Here is a 13137-nt window from a genome sequence, read left to right as displayed (position 1 = left end):
TATGATGTATAATCAGCTTTTATGGGAATTAAAAAGTAAATTCATTTTGCATATTAAAACGTGATGGTTTGGATACTGTATACGCTGTTATTTTCGCGTACAGATATTTTCGCGAATGACGAGGCCATAGACATTTTCGTGAGATGTTGTTTTCGCGAATTGACGCCGACACTTACGTTAATGCACTATTAACAGGGCGCATGGAGACATTTTCGCATGTCGTTAAATTCGCCATCCAACTGTGATTCACGAAATCCGCGAAAATTAAACCCTCACGAAAATAACAGCTTATACAGTAGTTAGTAGCTTCTTTTACAGTGTATCTCTGCTTGACCTCATCCATGGCATACAGACCTACTGGAAATATGTTTGATAAGAGGGATAAATAAATATCCTATCTCATATCCAACCAGCTCTCTTGTTCAAGTAAAGAATCCATGGTTCTAGGGTGATTACACTATCTGTTACAGTTTGCATTTTTACCAGCACTCTCAAATATTTATTGAAAATTGATTACCGCAGTTCACCCTTTTGTCAATTGCTAGACTTTATTTTTGTGAATGCAGAATAGCATTTTTTATTGTGATTGCTTTTTTCACAGTGTTACTTCCACTGGTGTCCATATTTTATACTTATACCAGGGCTCCACACTAACTTTTATTTTTGGTGGCCCAAAGGCAAACATCTGACCTTTTTTGATGGCCCAATCAGGCCACCAAATTCTTCATTTCTGAAATTTTGGTGGCCCGATGTGCATTTTTGGTGGCCCCAGGCCACCAGGCCACCGTTAGTGTCGAGCCCTGCTTATACATTACTCTTGTCAATATACTTGATATAAATTTTACCTGTTCATTGTTGATAATAGTGTCCCAATTTTGTTTGCATTCCAGATAATGATTGGCTGAAATATGGAACAATCTGGGTCAAACTCTGCCTACAAGGACCCAGATGAAACTATCAGAGACTTGATTGGATTGATTGGAGGCAAGTCAATGCTTAGTAACAAATTCCTGTGCATACATGTCTTTTTCACAGTAAGATGTACAGACTGTACATACAAGTATGCTGTGCCTCAGTTCAAAGTATATTATGGAAGATTTAAGACCTTAGTTAAAGAGGTCTTTTGTTAGAGTGACAGCATTTCTATGAAGATGAAAATCTTTCTCTCTTTTTTTTTTTGGGGGGGGGGGAGGTTGAGATAAAACGTGCATATGTACAAATAAAAGAACAGTAGGAATAGTCTTGCATATGATTGATGATACAGATGAGTTATCAAATGTTAATGATTTAAGAGCATGATAGAAGGAGGCTCGTAAGCTCTCCCATCATAAAGTGTAAATGATGCTTACATTTTGTCCTACCCTGTACCTACACTGTACAGTTCTCCCCGTCATATAAACATAAAGATACCACTGAAGCAGGAGCACATGTTTTGCATACTAGTTCTCATGCCAGTATTAATGCCAATTGCTCCTATTTCTAAGGCTGACAGGAAGCTTGACCTTGATTTTCTCTTTATACAGGGAACTGTCCCAAGATTGTGCAATAATATCCCTTGTGTTTCTTTGATTTTAAGTTGTATTCTGACTGACTAGCACTGAAGCTGTGGAAATCAAATTGAACTGAGGAATAGTCATACGACAGACGCTTGTTCACTGGGAAAAAGATTGTGACTGTAATGGAAGGTAGACTTGAGCATTGCTTAATCCTGTATGGCCAATCCTGCAGTAAACAAGTCTCATTGGTTGTAGATGGCATGTAACAGAGCCTTTGCTCTGATGTATCAACATGTGTAAGACATCAAACCCTCTAAAGATGGCACAAATAGTGAATAAATTCAGCCCCTATGGGTCACTAGTACATCACTGTATAATTAATCATTCATAGTGTTCACCTACTCACTTGCACCATGCTGTGCCTTCTTTTGATAAGTTTTGCTCCTCTGCAGTGGCATATGTCAGATGAGTGTGGCCACATACTCTCACATTGAGTTGGTTGATATTATGTGTAGTTTGTATTTACACACACACGTACAGGATATTCAGGAGATGCAGGATCTGGGAGGGGGACCAGTTTTCCCAGCACAGCCCATGTGGGCCACCTGACACACCAAGAGCTTGTGGAGAGGGCCAGGAGAGAGGGACTACCTGACCATGTAGACATCAGTCATCGTCACCAGTCCCTCAACTATCTCATCGCTGCTGCCCAGCAGCATAGCCTCCCCCACCAAGGTGAGCAGAGCAAGATCCATGAATGCCTTTCTCAACTTTGTCTTGGGCTTTGTCTCTTGGCTTCTGTACATTGTGCAAGCATATCATATGGCACAACTTGTTGCATGATGAAGTGTGCCCTATTCTCCCTGTGACTCGCTCACAAATCTTCCCCAATTATCTTAAACTCTTTTAATGTTATTCACAAATAAGAAATTGTCTTGTAGGCCTATATTTGAATGTTGGTGATGAACTTTTTTTGGGGGGGGGGGTGGGGGGGGGGGAGGGGTGGTGTAATGGAAGCCATAGGTTCATAATTGTCAAAGGAACTGAAAAGACATTATATTTCATTAAATATACTAACCAATTAGAGAGTTGCAAATCTGAAAGCTCCAAAATGAAACAAAAATTGTATTACCCAATCTTGCACGATGGAGCATGCTCTAGTCTCATATTCACTTGCAAAGAAATCATCACATTTTTTTCAATAGCATTTGATGAAGTCAAAAAAAGAGAAATATTCCATTTTTCAAATTGTTCCAAGGCTTTGATGATATACAACTACAGACTTTTAATTTCTGTTGCTAGATAAGTTATCGCTGGAAATCATGTATATAATCCAATAATAATGTTTACAACATTTTGTATATACAAACCTATTTGAGAGTTATATGGTCACAAGATTGTTTATCCATCTTCTTTCCATATTTGCTGCTTTGGTCTAGGAGGGTGAATATGACCATGATGATTAACATTGGGCAATTGCATTCATTTGTTTTTCAGCTTACTCCAGAGAATCTCCTCTTATTTCTGAGTCAAGAAATTCAAGCCTCATTGCTGTGGGGTCCTCCCATGGCCACGCCCTCAGTCACAACCATTCCCACTTCCACAACCAACCAGTGGATGCGAGGGCTCAATCTGTTGGAGGAGGAGTGAGGAGAGCCTCCAGCGATGGACACAGATCCCAAACCGTCAACTACCGAGTGGATACCTCGAGCCATACCCATCAATGTAAATCTTTTAATAACCTATAGTTCATTTTTTTTAGGTGTCAATTGGTATGTTTCCTACATTATTTAGTATTTTTTGCTTTATCAAAAATTTTGAAATATGGTTTTCATGCATAGTGTGTGTTATTTTGCAATTTTTTTAGAACCAAATTTTATTGAGTTCATAATATAGTGGTGGAGGAGGGGTTCAGGTTGTCATGGTGTGTGTGTGTGTGTGTGTGTGTGTGTGTGTGTGTGTGTGTGTGTGTTTTACATGGCATTACTGCTGGTAGTGTAGACAAGATCTTTTGCATGCATTTTAATTTCATGAATCTTGTTCTTGCAAAATTTGCAAAATTAAACTGCAGGCAAACATTTCAGGTTTTACAATATACTAAGCTCTGATTATCTTTGTGATTATCTTGTTTGTATTCATTTCAGTGTATCAGAGGCCTGCGTCAGCTGAGCCAGCCCTGATTGCTCACCGACCGCCCATACTCACAGATATGCCTCAAATTTCAACAGAATCACAACCAGACCTTACAACTCCAAATAATGACAACTCCATTGTAAGAGAAGGTGAGTTGAAACTAAATCTTAAAGGCTAGTAAGCTTTATAGCCACATGTGTCATGAGAAATTATGATAATAAAAATCTTCATGAGTAGTTTTGCAAGGAGAGGTTTAAATACATATCAAAACTACAAAAGACACTTTATGAGCAGGTTTGTTTTGAAAAGCATTAATCTACTGATAAATAATCCATGTGATCACCACTCTTACTCTATATCCTGCTTTCAGAAAAGAGAAGATCTGGAGATCAATTGCCTTCACAACATTTTACATACACTGTACTTGCCGCAGCCCTGTTTAAAAGAAAAACCACATATGTAACTGGGAATTATTGCCACTATCAGAATAGTAGCCAGGAATGGTGTAACAAGTGGTTGTTGGCATGGTAGGCACAATAATGCATTGAATGAAACATGTATTATGCATAATACAGACCCATATTCTTGCATAATGGGATTAAAGTGAGGGAGAGAGCAAAACATTGTTCCGCAGTGACAAATATTTCTTGTTAACTTTGGACTCTGTTTTCAAAGCCTTGTTGACACACAATTGTACACTCTTGTGCTCACTTTTTATCCAGCATTTGTACGTTCAATGGCGGGGGAAACGGTGCCAGAATCTGGTCCAGACTTCCTTGATGATAGGATAGCAGAAGGGAGGGAGAGAAGCCAAGAGACAATAACAGATAGTTCATCTGTCATTCAGAAAGGTGAGTGCCTCACAACATGGAACTATCAAAGACTTGTGCAGGGTGATGTGAAACCTATTGTAAACTTTGCAGAAGTCAAAGTCCTCAGGACTGGAGAAAGTGCTTCAACTCAAAGCAAAAATCTTTTGTCTCACATGATTTTCATATTTGTCTGTTTGTTTGTTTTTTTGTGTTTGTTTGTGTTTGTTTAAGCCATAATTGCATTATGTGTATATTAATAGATGTTTAGGCATGTTTCTGGTGTATGTTGCTGTTAACAGAGAAATTGTCCATGAATGTGTATAAACTTCCTTTGATTTATATTGATTGGACATTACTTGAAAATATGATGTGCTAATATACTAAAAAAAAACAAAACTGATACTAAACAAATGAATTCATGTGTTGATCTGTGCATGTGTGTGTGTGTGTGTGTGTGTGTGTGCATATGTTATCACATTTTAATTGGAGATCATTGCTGCTTGATAGCCAGTGTTCAGTTATGACAGCTGGATCATTTGCAACTAGCCAGTCATAATCCAACAGCAATCACTACAGCCATTTGAAGGGGTTGTTTCTATGATTAAAAGCACAGAATTATGCATGCAGGGAAAGCATTGATACCAAATACACTCCACTTTTTATGCTGTGGCTTTATCTATAAAAATCACTCTACGTTGTGGCACAGGAGTGTACACTCCTTACAGCTGTTGGTCCTGTGTGTGCTGGCTTCCTTAGGAGCCATGCAAAATAAATCGTAATTAAAAACAAAACACACACACACAAAAAAAACAAACCAAAAAATAAACTTTGGCTTCCACTTTGGACTAACTGGTCACTCTGGGTCAAAACACACACACAGACATGTGAAGAAAATAAGGAGAGGGCATTGGAGTTGTATATGGAGCATGGTTTAGTGTGACACAAGCTTGTGTTATGATATTTACAGGAAAACTCAGCCACTTCGAACTTGTGCAATTATTAAATTCTCATGAATATCAAATGAAAGGGACTGGACTGTTTCTTTTCCCATCCATTATATAACACTGCAACTTTGGCACAGCCGCAATGTTTTTGTTTTATTTTGCTTTGTTTTGTTTTTGGGTTTTTTTTTTTTTTGCATGTGAATGCATGGGGAAAATCATGAATTATTGAGGCTTCGATCCAGAGAATTTCAGCTCATTGAGTTTACTGTACTGTCAATTCACTCATCTACACATCTACAGACATAGTGCTTTGGTGATGGAAGAATGCAGAAGCATGCAATATGAACAAATTAGTCACGGGTTAGGGAATGATCATTAGTGATTAATATGGACAGAGATTTGTGTTCCACTAAGATTGGAAAGTGTTAAAGTTACAAAATTTGTTTCAAACTAACACTTCAACTCCTGGTAGTGTTGCAATAGATTTTATTTTGATGAAGATGCTGTATCAATGACTCTTCAGACCTGGGAATGGTACCATTAATTTAAAAAAGAAAAGAAAAAAGATCTTCATCACAACAGCAAAGTATCGAGTGTGCATTTGTGCTGCTCAATTTCTAGTATCCACCAAGCTGAGCTCTGCTTTGACTTCCTATTTGTTGTTGTTTTCCTTTTCCCCAGCATATGAAGAAGTGATGGGGACAACACAAGACTCACCCACATCACCCTCTCCTCCCCCGCAATCTTTCACTACAAATCATCGGCCACCTCATCATCCAGCCCCAGAGATATCACCCTTCAATACCATTGGTCACCAGAGGAGCAACCCAGAACAAAGTACTCATATGGCAGAAGCAGTGACCAATATTCAGGATTGCCAGGGAAACCCTCATACTCAGTCTACCATACATGGACATGGTGAGAATGGACCAAAATGGAGTTTCATTCAGGACAAATGTAATATATCCTTGTGTTGGATTTAAAATGCATGTTGATTCATCATAGGTGTTTTTAACCTGCTTTGCTAGGTACGAATACTCTTTAAGTGGGGCTCAAGTTTATGACTAATGTGTTGTATCTTGACACATTGTCAAATTCTGAAAAGCTCAGAGGTATAATGCTGGGGTTTTTTTTTTTTTTGGATTTTTTTTTTTGGGGGGGGGGTTTGTATGCCTTTGTCCTGAAGAGTACTAAATGCATTATGTTTGGGGGTTCTCCTTCTGTCTGTCCACCATCTGTCTGTCTCTATCCCAGAGCTCATCATGTTATAAAAAAAAAAAAAATGACTCAGGACTGCTATGAAAGATATAGATATGCTTGTTAGATTTTTGACAAAGTCCATAAAGGCTAAAGGTGAAAGATCCTGAACTTTAGCTAAAATCAAATATTTCAGCCAAGACTTCAGCTAAGAATGTTTAGAGTACAAATAATCAGACAATAAAGGGTGTAATATGTTATCTTTTAAAGATCAGTGGTTGCCATACTGATATCAATTGAATTAATGAGGAAGGGAAGGCAACTCAATCACCTAAACATAACAGTTGGTTTGCTTTAGTGTGAAAGGAGCCTCATTGTTCTTTTTGTTTGTTTTTGCATTTTTATATTTACAGCAAGTATGGGAATGCAGGCAGAACAAGGAAGTTCACTGTATCAGCAGAACATCATAAAGGGGACTGCACATGGAGCAAGGCATGAAATACCTGGAGGAGCATCCTATGCAACCTTTGCAAGTGGAGGAAATCAGTTCCAAGGCAAGCAAGAGGAGATGACAGGGAACACTCAACAGAATGGGCAGCTGATTGAGGGACGAGGTAAAACTGTCCATGAATCACTGACAGACGGTGTCCCACAGAGTGTGTTCAGAGGTAGTGGTGGTGTTGTGAAGTGCGGTAGCTGCCTCACCTTGTTCCTGCCAGCAGAAGAAGTGCAGCCCGGAGTTGTTCCTCTGTGTGAGGGATGTCTGAAGCGCTTCACAAGCTCACTCCCTCGATGCAAAGAATGTGGTAAGAAGCTGACGACTGATGAAAGCCTCATCACCCATCAGTGCTCAGAACAAGGTGAGAGCTTCATGTGTGAGGTTTGTGGGAAGGTATTCAGTTTGGCCAAACACCTGTCTCGCCACAAGGTGGTCCACAACCCATTCAAAGCACATCAGTGTGATCAGTGTGGAAAGCGCTTTGGACGAATGGAACACCTCAAAAGGCACAAGCTAACCCACGCAGCCAACAAGCCCTATATGTGTGACAAGTGTGGCAAGACCTTCAGCCGTGTTGACAATTTGAACAGTCATAAGTGCAATACAGGACAGCCACATCCTAGACAGAAGAGAAAGCCTCTAACTATGGAGGACACTGGAGAGATACACCCTTGTGATCTTTGTGTCAAGAAATTCCCCACCAAGCAGAAGCTGACACGTCACAGGCGCTTGCACAATCAACCAAAGCCTCATCAGTGTGACCAGTGTGAAAAGGCTTTCACCTGCATGAGCCACTTAAAACGTCACAAGTTGGGTCACCTTGGTCTGAAGCCATTTAGTTGTGAAATGTGTGGCAAGTCCTTTGGTACTACAAGTCACCTTAACAGACACATTTTGACACACACTGGGAATTCCTTGTATAGATGCAATAAATGCACTGCATTCTTTGGAACACCAGAGCAGTTAAAGGAACATTACCAAACCCATATTCCAGATTCACATCTGTTGGTCGGCACTGCTGGTCACTTTGCTCAGTTTCCAAATGGCAAGGATCATTCTGTAGAAGGTGCATCCAAAGAAGACCTCTCCATGTCCTTTGAAGACCAGGAGGCCCGGACCAGCAGCACCGACACATATTTTTGCCATGTGTGCAAGCGTTATTTTAATAATCTCATCACTTTAAATCAGCATCAGTGCTTTCCAGGTGATGACTGTGATGATACCAAAGTCTCTCTTATGCCAAAAGGAGACAACCCTTCCATTTCAGGCAGCCACCATTTCAACTCTACCCCGACTGCACATCCTATCTCAGCATCCTTGCCAACTGCACTTACACCTGAAGCATCCATACGAACTGTCCCACAGCCTCTTGAAGCTGTTGGGCTGTCACCAAAGTTTCCACAGACCCATTCAGTGGAGGTGTCGAAGGAAATACAGCACACCACAGACTTGCCTCAGCATCTGGAAGATACATCAACTAACATTCATGTTAAGAGCAGTGATGGAAACAAACTCCCAGAAATCACTGATTCTGCAAATGTTGGCATTCATGAAGCCACAGAACCACCATCAGTATCAAACACTGATATTGATTCACAACAAGCACTGCAAAATCCTGTAAATGATACAAACATGACTCCCATTACTAACCCACCTGCTACAGAGCAAGAAAAAAAGAGACTTTTCAGTTGCAAAGTATGCGGAATCTTTTGTGGATCTTTGAATGGACTGCAACTACATGTCCAAATCCATACAATAGAAAGGCCTTACAAATGTGAATCATGTGGAAAAAGATTTAGGAGGCAAAGCCACATGGAGCGCCATCGTCTAATTCACACTGGAGTTAAACCCTATTCTTGTGACATATGTGAAAAAACCTTTACCAGGCCAGATAATCTCAACTTTCATCGCAACACACACTTCAAAAATGAGGAATGTGAACCAATCCCATGTGGAACTTGTGGCAGAAAATATCCAAATGTTGAGATTTTTGGACATCACAAATGCATTGATCCAGCAAATGTCACTAAGATGCCAGTGCAGATGCAGCCAAAGTTCAAAGGCTATGTCATTGGTGAAAATGAAGAAAGAGCATGCGATGTATGTGGCAAGGTCTTCACATCAGGGAGCAGGCTTACCCGTCACATGTTAATTCATTCAAGACCAAATACCCACAAGTGTGATGTATGCAATAAAGTCTTTAATCGACGTGACCACTTAAAAAGGCATCAGCTCACACACTCTGGGATAAGACCTTATGGCTGTACTCAGTGTGGCAAACGCTTTATTCGTAATGATCATCTCCAACATCACATACGTTCCCATGTGGGAGTTAGCATGCTACGAGGAGGACGTGGCCGTGGGCGGGGCAGGGGACGAGGCAGAGGACGGGGCAGAGCCATTAGTAGAGGCAAAATTCCTGTCAGAAGGTTGAGTCGTACAGGAAGCGGTACTTGTGACGGCACTGGCAGTGTTACCAAATCAGACAACAATGCCTTCTTTTGCCACTTGTGTGGTATTAGATTCAACAACATGACAGAGCTCGATCAACATGCCTGTACCAACAGCTCCCAAAATCAAGCTGTGATGTCAGTACCAAAACCACTGCGTAGAATTTCCAGACATCAGCGCAAGACCCAGGTGCAGATAAGCAGGAGGAGGATACAAAATGGAGCAAGCAGTCAGTCTGTCGCTTTAGAGGAGCCAGGGCCCTCGCGTAGAAAATGTACCAGACCAAAGAGAACTTCAGTTAAAAGATTCAGTGCAGCACTAACAAGTGATTGTAGCGAAGATGAAGGAGCAAAGGGTACCATTGCATGGGGCCATGATGCACCTTACCCCAATAAGAAAATCAAGAATCTTGAACCCAGGGAAACACAGCACCGTGCCTGCAGAGAGAGTAAACTACACATCTGTGACATGTGTGGGAATGTGTTCCATCACTCCCAGATTTTTGAGCAGCACAAGATGTTTTGTGTGTACAAACCACCTCCAGTGTTCTTTGAAGATCCAGGGCAGACCGCAGGACCATCTTCAGAAGCTGAGAAGGCCCTAAGCAAGCCTGGGCCAGAGCCAGTACTCCAAAATGCTGTTGTGCTGGCTGCACAAGTCATGAAGAACCCTAGTGCTGAGGAGGTGACCTGTGGAGTGTGTGGGAAATCTTTCAATAAGATGGAAAAGCTCATGAGACATGTTAAGATCCACACACAAGACAGGAAGTATGAATGTGACATCTGCAAGAAGACCTTTGGCCGTTCAGATCACCTGGCAAGGCATAGGCGAACGCACACAGAGAAAAAGTTTCATTGCAAGAAATGTGGAGAGCGCTTCAAGGACGTCAAAGAGTATCGCATTCACCTCGAGTCTCATCAGGAGTCTGCTGCTGAGAAAGCTTACTCCTGCAGTATGTGTGAAATGTCCTTCCCCAAACACACTACTCTAATCAAGCACAAGCTGAGCCACAATGTACACGGGCAGCACCAGTGCAAGAAGTGTGGTGATATCTTTCCAGAGGAAAGTCTACTTGAGTGCCATGAGTGCCAACAAGATGAAGAGAAAATTCATAGTTGCCTTGAATGTGGTAAGGGATTTAAAACCGTGTATGCCCTCACTCGTCACCTCTTCTGCCACACTGGGCTGCGTCCATATGAGTGTGATAAGTGTGGAAAGAAGTTTACTCGCAGTGGACACCTACGTCGACACCAGATATCACACTCAGATGAAAAGCCATATGGATGTGATCTGTGTGACAAACGATTCAGACGAATTGATCACATGCGCATTCATAGGAAGACTCATGAAAAAAAGGCAAAGGAGAAACGGGAGCCCTCTGTAAGACCCTTCCAATGTGACATCTGCAACAAGAAGTTCAGAACTGAAGCAGTACTGGAAAGGCACAAAACACGCCACACAGTTGAGCGGCGCTACATGTGTGATGTATGTGGCAAGACATTCAAGCGGATGGACAACTTGAGGATGCACAACAGAGTCCACACAGGAGAAAAACCCCATGAATGCAAAGAATGTGGCAAGTTATTCTCTCACCACACAGCACTGCGAGGACACATGCGCACGCATTCTGATGAGCAACCATATATATGTGAGATCTGTGGTAGAGCATTCAAGCATCCCCATAACATGAGATCCCACCAGTACGTGCATGGTCTGCAGAAACCCTTCAATTGTGAGCATTGCCAGAAGCCATTTCGAGACACCTACCACCTGCGTCTACATATTTCTAGGTGCCACAACCCTGACAGAGTGAGGAAGCCCAGAGGTGGAGGTAAAAAGTCAGCAGCTGCTGTTGTAACTGCCACAGCAAATTCTGCAGCTTCCAGTGATATCAACAGCATCGGTGCAAGAGTGCCTGAACAGAAACCGGCTGTACATGCCCCTCGTGTCTCTGAACCTGAGATCCCTGTAACTGTTCACCAGCAACTTGAGGGCTCCCCTCCAGTTTCGCAATCACAGATCAAGAAGAACCCTATGGCCTGTGAGCGATGCCACTTGGCATTTCCCACCCTGGAGCTTCTTCACACGCACCAGTGCCCAGCATTGTATCACCTGGCTTCTCACTCCGCTCACACTTGCACTCGCTGTAATCGTACATTCCAGGATTCCCACCAGCTCCGTATGCATCTCCTCACCCACAAAGATGACCAGTCGGTCATCTGTGCCATCAGCGCCATCCAAGAAAACTTTGAGGAGCCCCAGGCCCTTCAGCAGCGGTACCAATTACCGGTGCATCCTGACCATCCTGGTCCTCTCACTTACACAGTCCCCCACCAGACACCCTATATGATCTCCCAGTCTAACCAACTTGCATACTCCATGGCACACTCATTACAGAACCCCCGAACACATGCTCCTCATGGAGAATTGCCATCATATCAGATGCTTTAGATGTTGACAAGAAAGGGAGCTGTAAGAGCTTCTATTATGATCATATGTTTATAACATATCAAAGATCAAATCTGTTGTATTGCAAAGTATTGTTGAGAAAGAGAGATGGAAGAGAATTAGAGAGAGAGAGAGGGAGGGAGATAGAGGGGGCGAGAGAAGAGATACCAAGAGATAACTATTCACATGTATAGATTTGAAATCAGAGCTGTATCACATTATAAGAACACATTATCAGTAGTGGTGCTTTTTCACTATATCCTAAAAAGTCAAATATCTATATTACATATATTCTGTAATGATCTTGGTAATATGAAATAAGATTTTATCATAGAGTTTATTTGTGTATGATGTTTGTCTCTAATATAGTATTGTTACATTGTGTAAAAGAGAATCATAAATAATCTAAATGCATGAATGTAGAACCAATATGGTGATGACACAGTTTCAAGTTTTATAGCTATTATATTCAGGAAGCCTACTTAACATAGTTTCAGGCATGATTTGTAAGGTAAGATACAGGCAAACCCCATTCTAGCAAAATGTTCAGGGCTTCAGAATTTTCTCATTAAAACAGACATCCATGGGATGGTACAAGTACATGAATACATGCTTTTAAGAATACAGACCGTGGCGACCCTATAGGTATTTGCAATGTTTTGAAGAGAAAATATGTTAATGTGTATTTGCATATGTGGGTCTGCAAGTGCACACATCTTGCAGATATACAATAGAAGGGGGTGGAGGGAAGAGGACTTTACTCTCATTTCCAATGAAAAGCTTTCTGTGGATTCCTACCATCCATATATGTAGTGGAAACTTCTGCTAATCTGCCAAAGAATTAGTCGCACCCTCTCCTACGACCACATGCATGAAGTGGTAGACAGTCTGCTGAATTCTGCCTGCTACAATCTACATACACAATGACTGTTATCTCTCCTCTTTAGGAGTGATGAAGTGTGATGTGTGCCACAAGTTTGTGTCTTACCTAATATACACAAGATATTAACTGACTATGAATCCTTGAAACATGTATTGGGAAGTTGGGCATAACTCCCCATTTTGTTCAATCTCATAATGGGCAAAGAAAATACCCATTATGGAAAATCATAACAGTTTTATCAGTAACATCCTTTTCTACTGTCAAATTATCATTC

General features: G+C 41.3%; 1 protein-coding gene across 1 annotated transcript; it reads left to right on the top strand.

The window, feature by feature from the left end:
* The first annotated feature begins 908 nt into the window (after positions 1-908).
* LOC140227984 (uncharacterized) lies at positions 909-11989 on the top strand. Its single transcript, XM_072308366.1, has 7 exons — positions 909-984; positions 2037-2231; positions 2994-3221; positions 3641-3778; positions 4352-4480; positions 6067-6303; positions 6996-11989. The coding sequence occupies exons 1-7, from the start codon at positions 909-911 to the stop codon at positions 11981-11983; spliced, it is 5991 nt and encodes a 1996-aa protein (XP_072164467.1). The 3' UTR covers positions 11984-11989.
* The last annotated feature ends 1148 nt before the right edge of the window (positions 11990-13137 follow it).

Source organism: Diadema setosum, chromosome 4, assembly GCF_964275005.1.
Source record: "Diadema setosum chromosome 4, eeDiaSeto1, whole genome shotgun sequence".
Classification (NCBI taxonomy): domain Eukaryota; kingdom Metazoa; phylum Echinodermata; class Echinoidea; order Diadematoida; family Diadematidae; genus Diadema; species Diadema setosum.
Note: the sequence above shows the minus strand (reverse complement) of the source record. Positions and strands in the feature narration are given on the sequence as shown.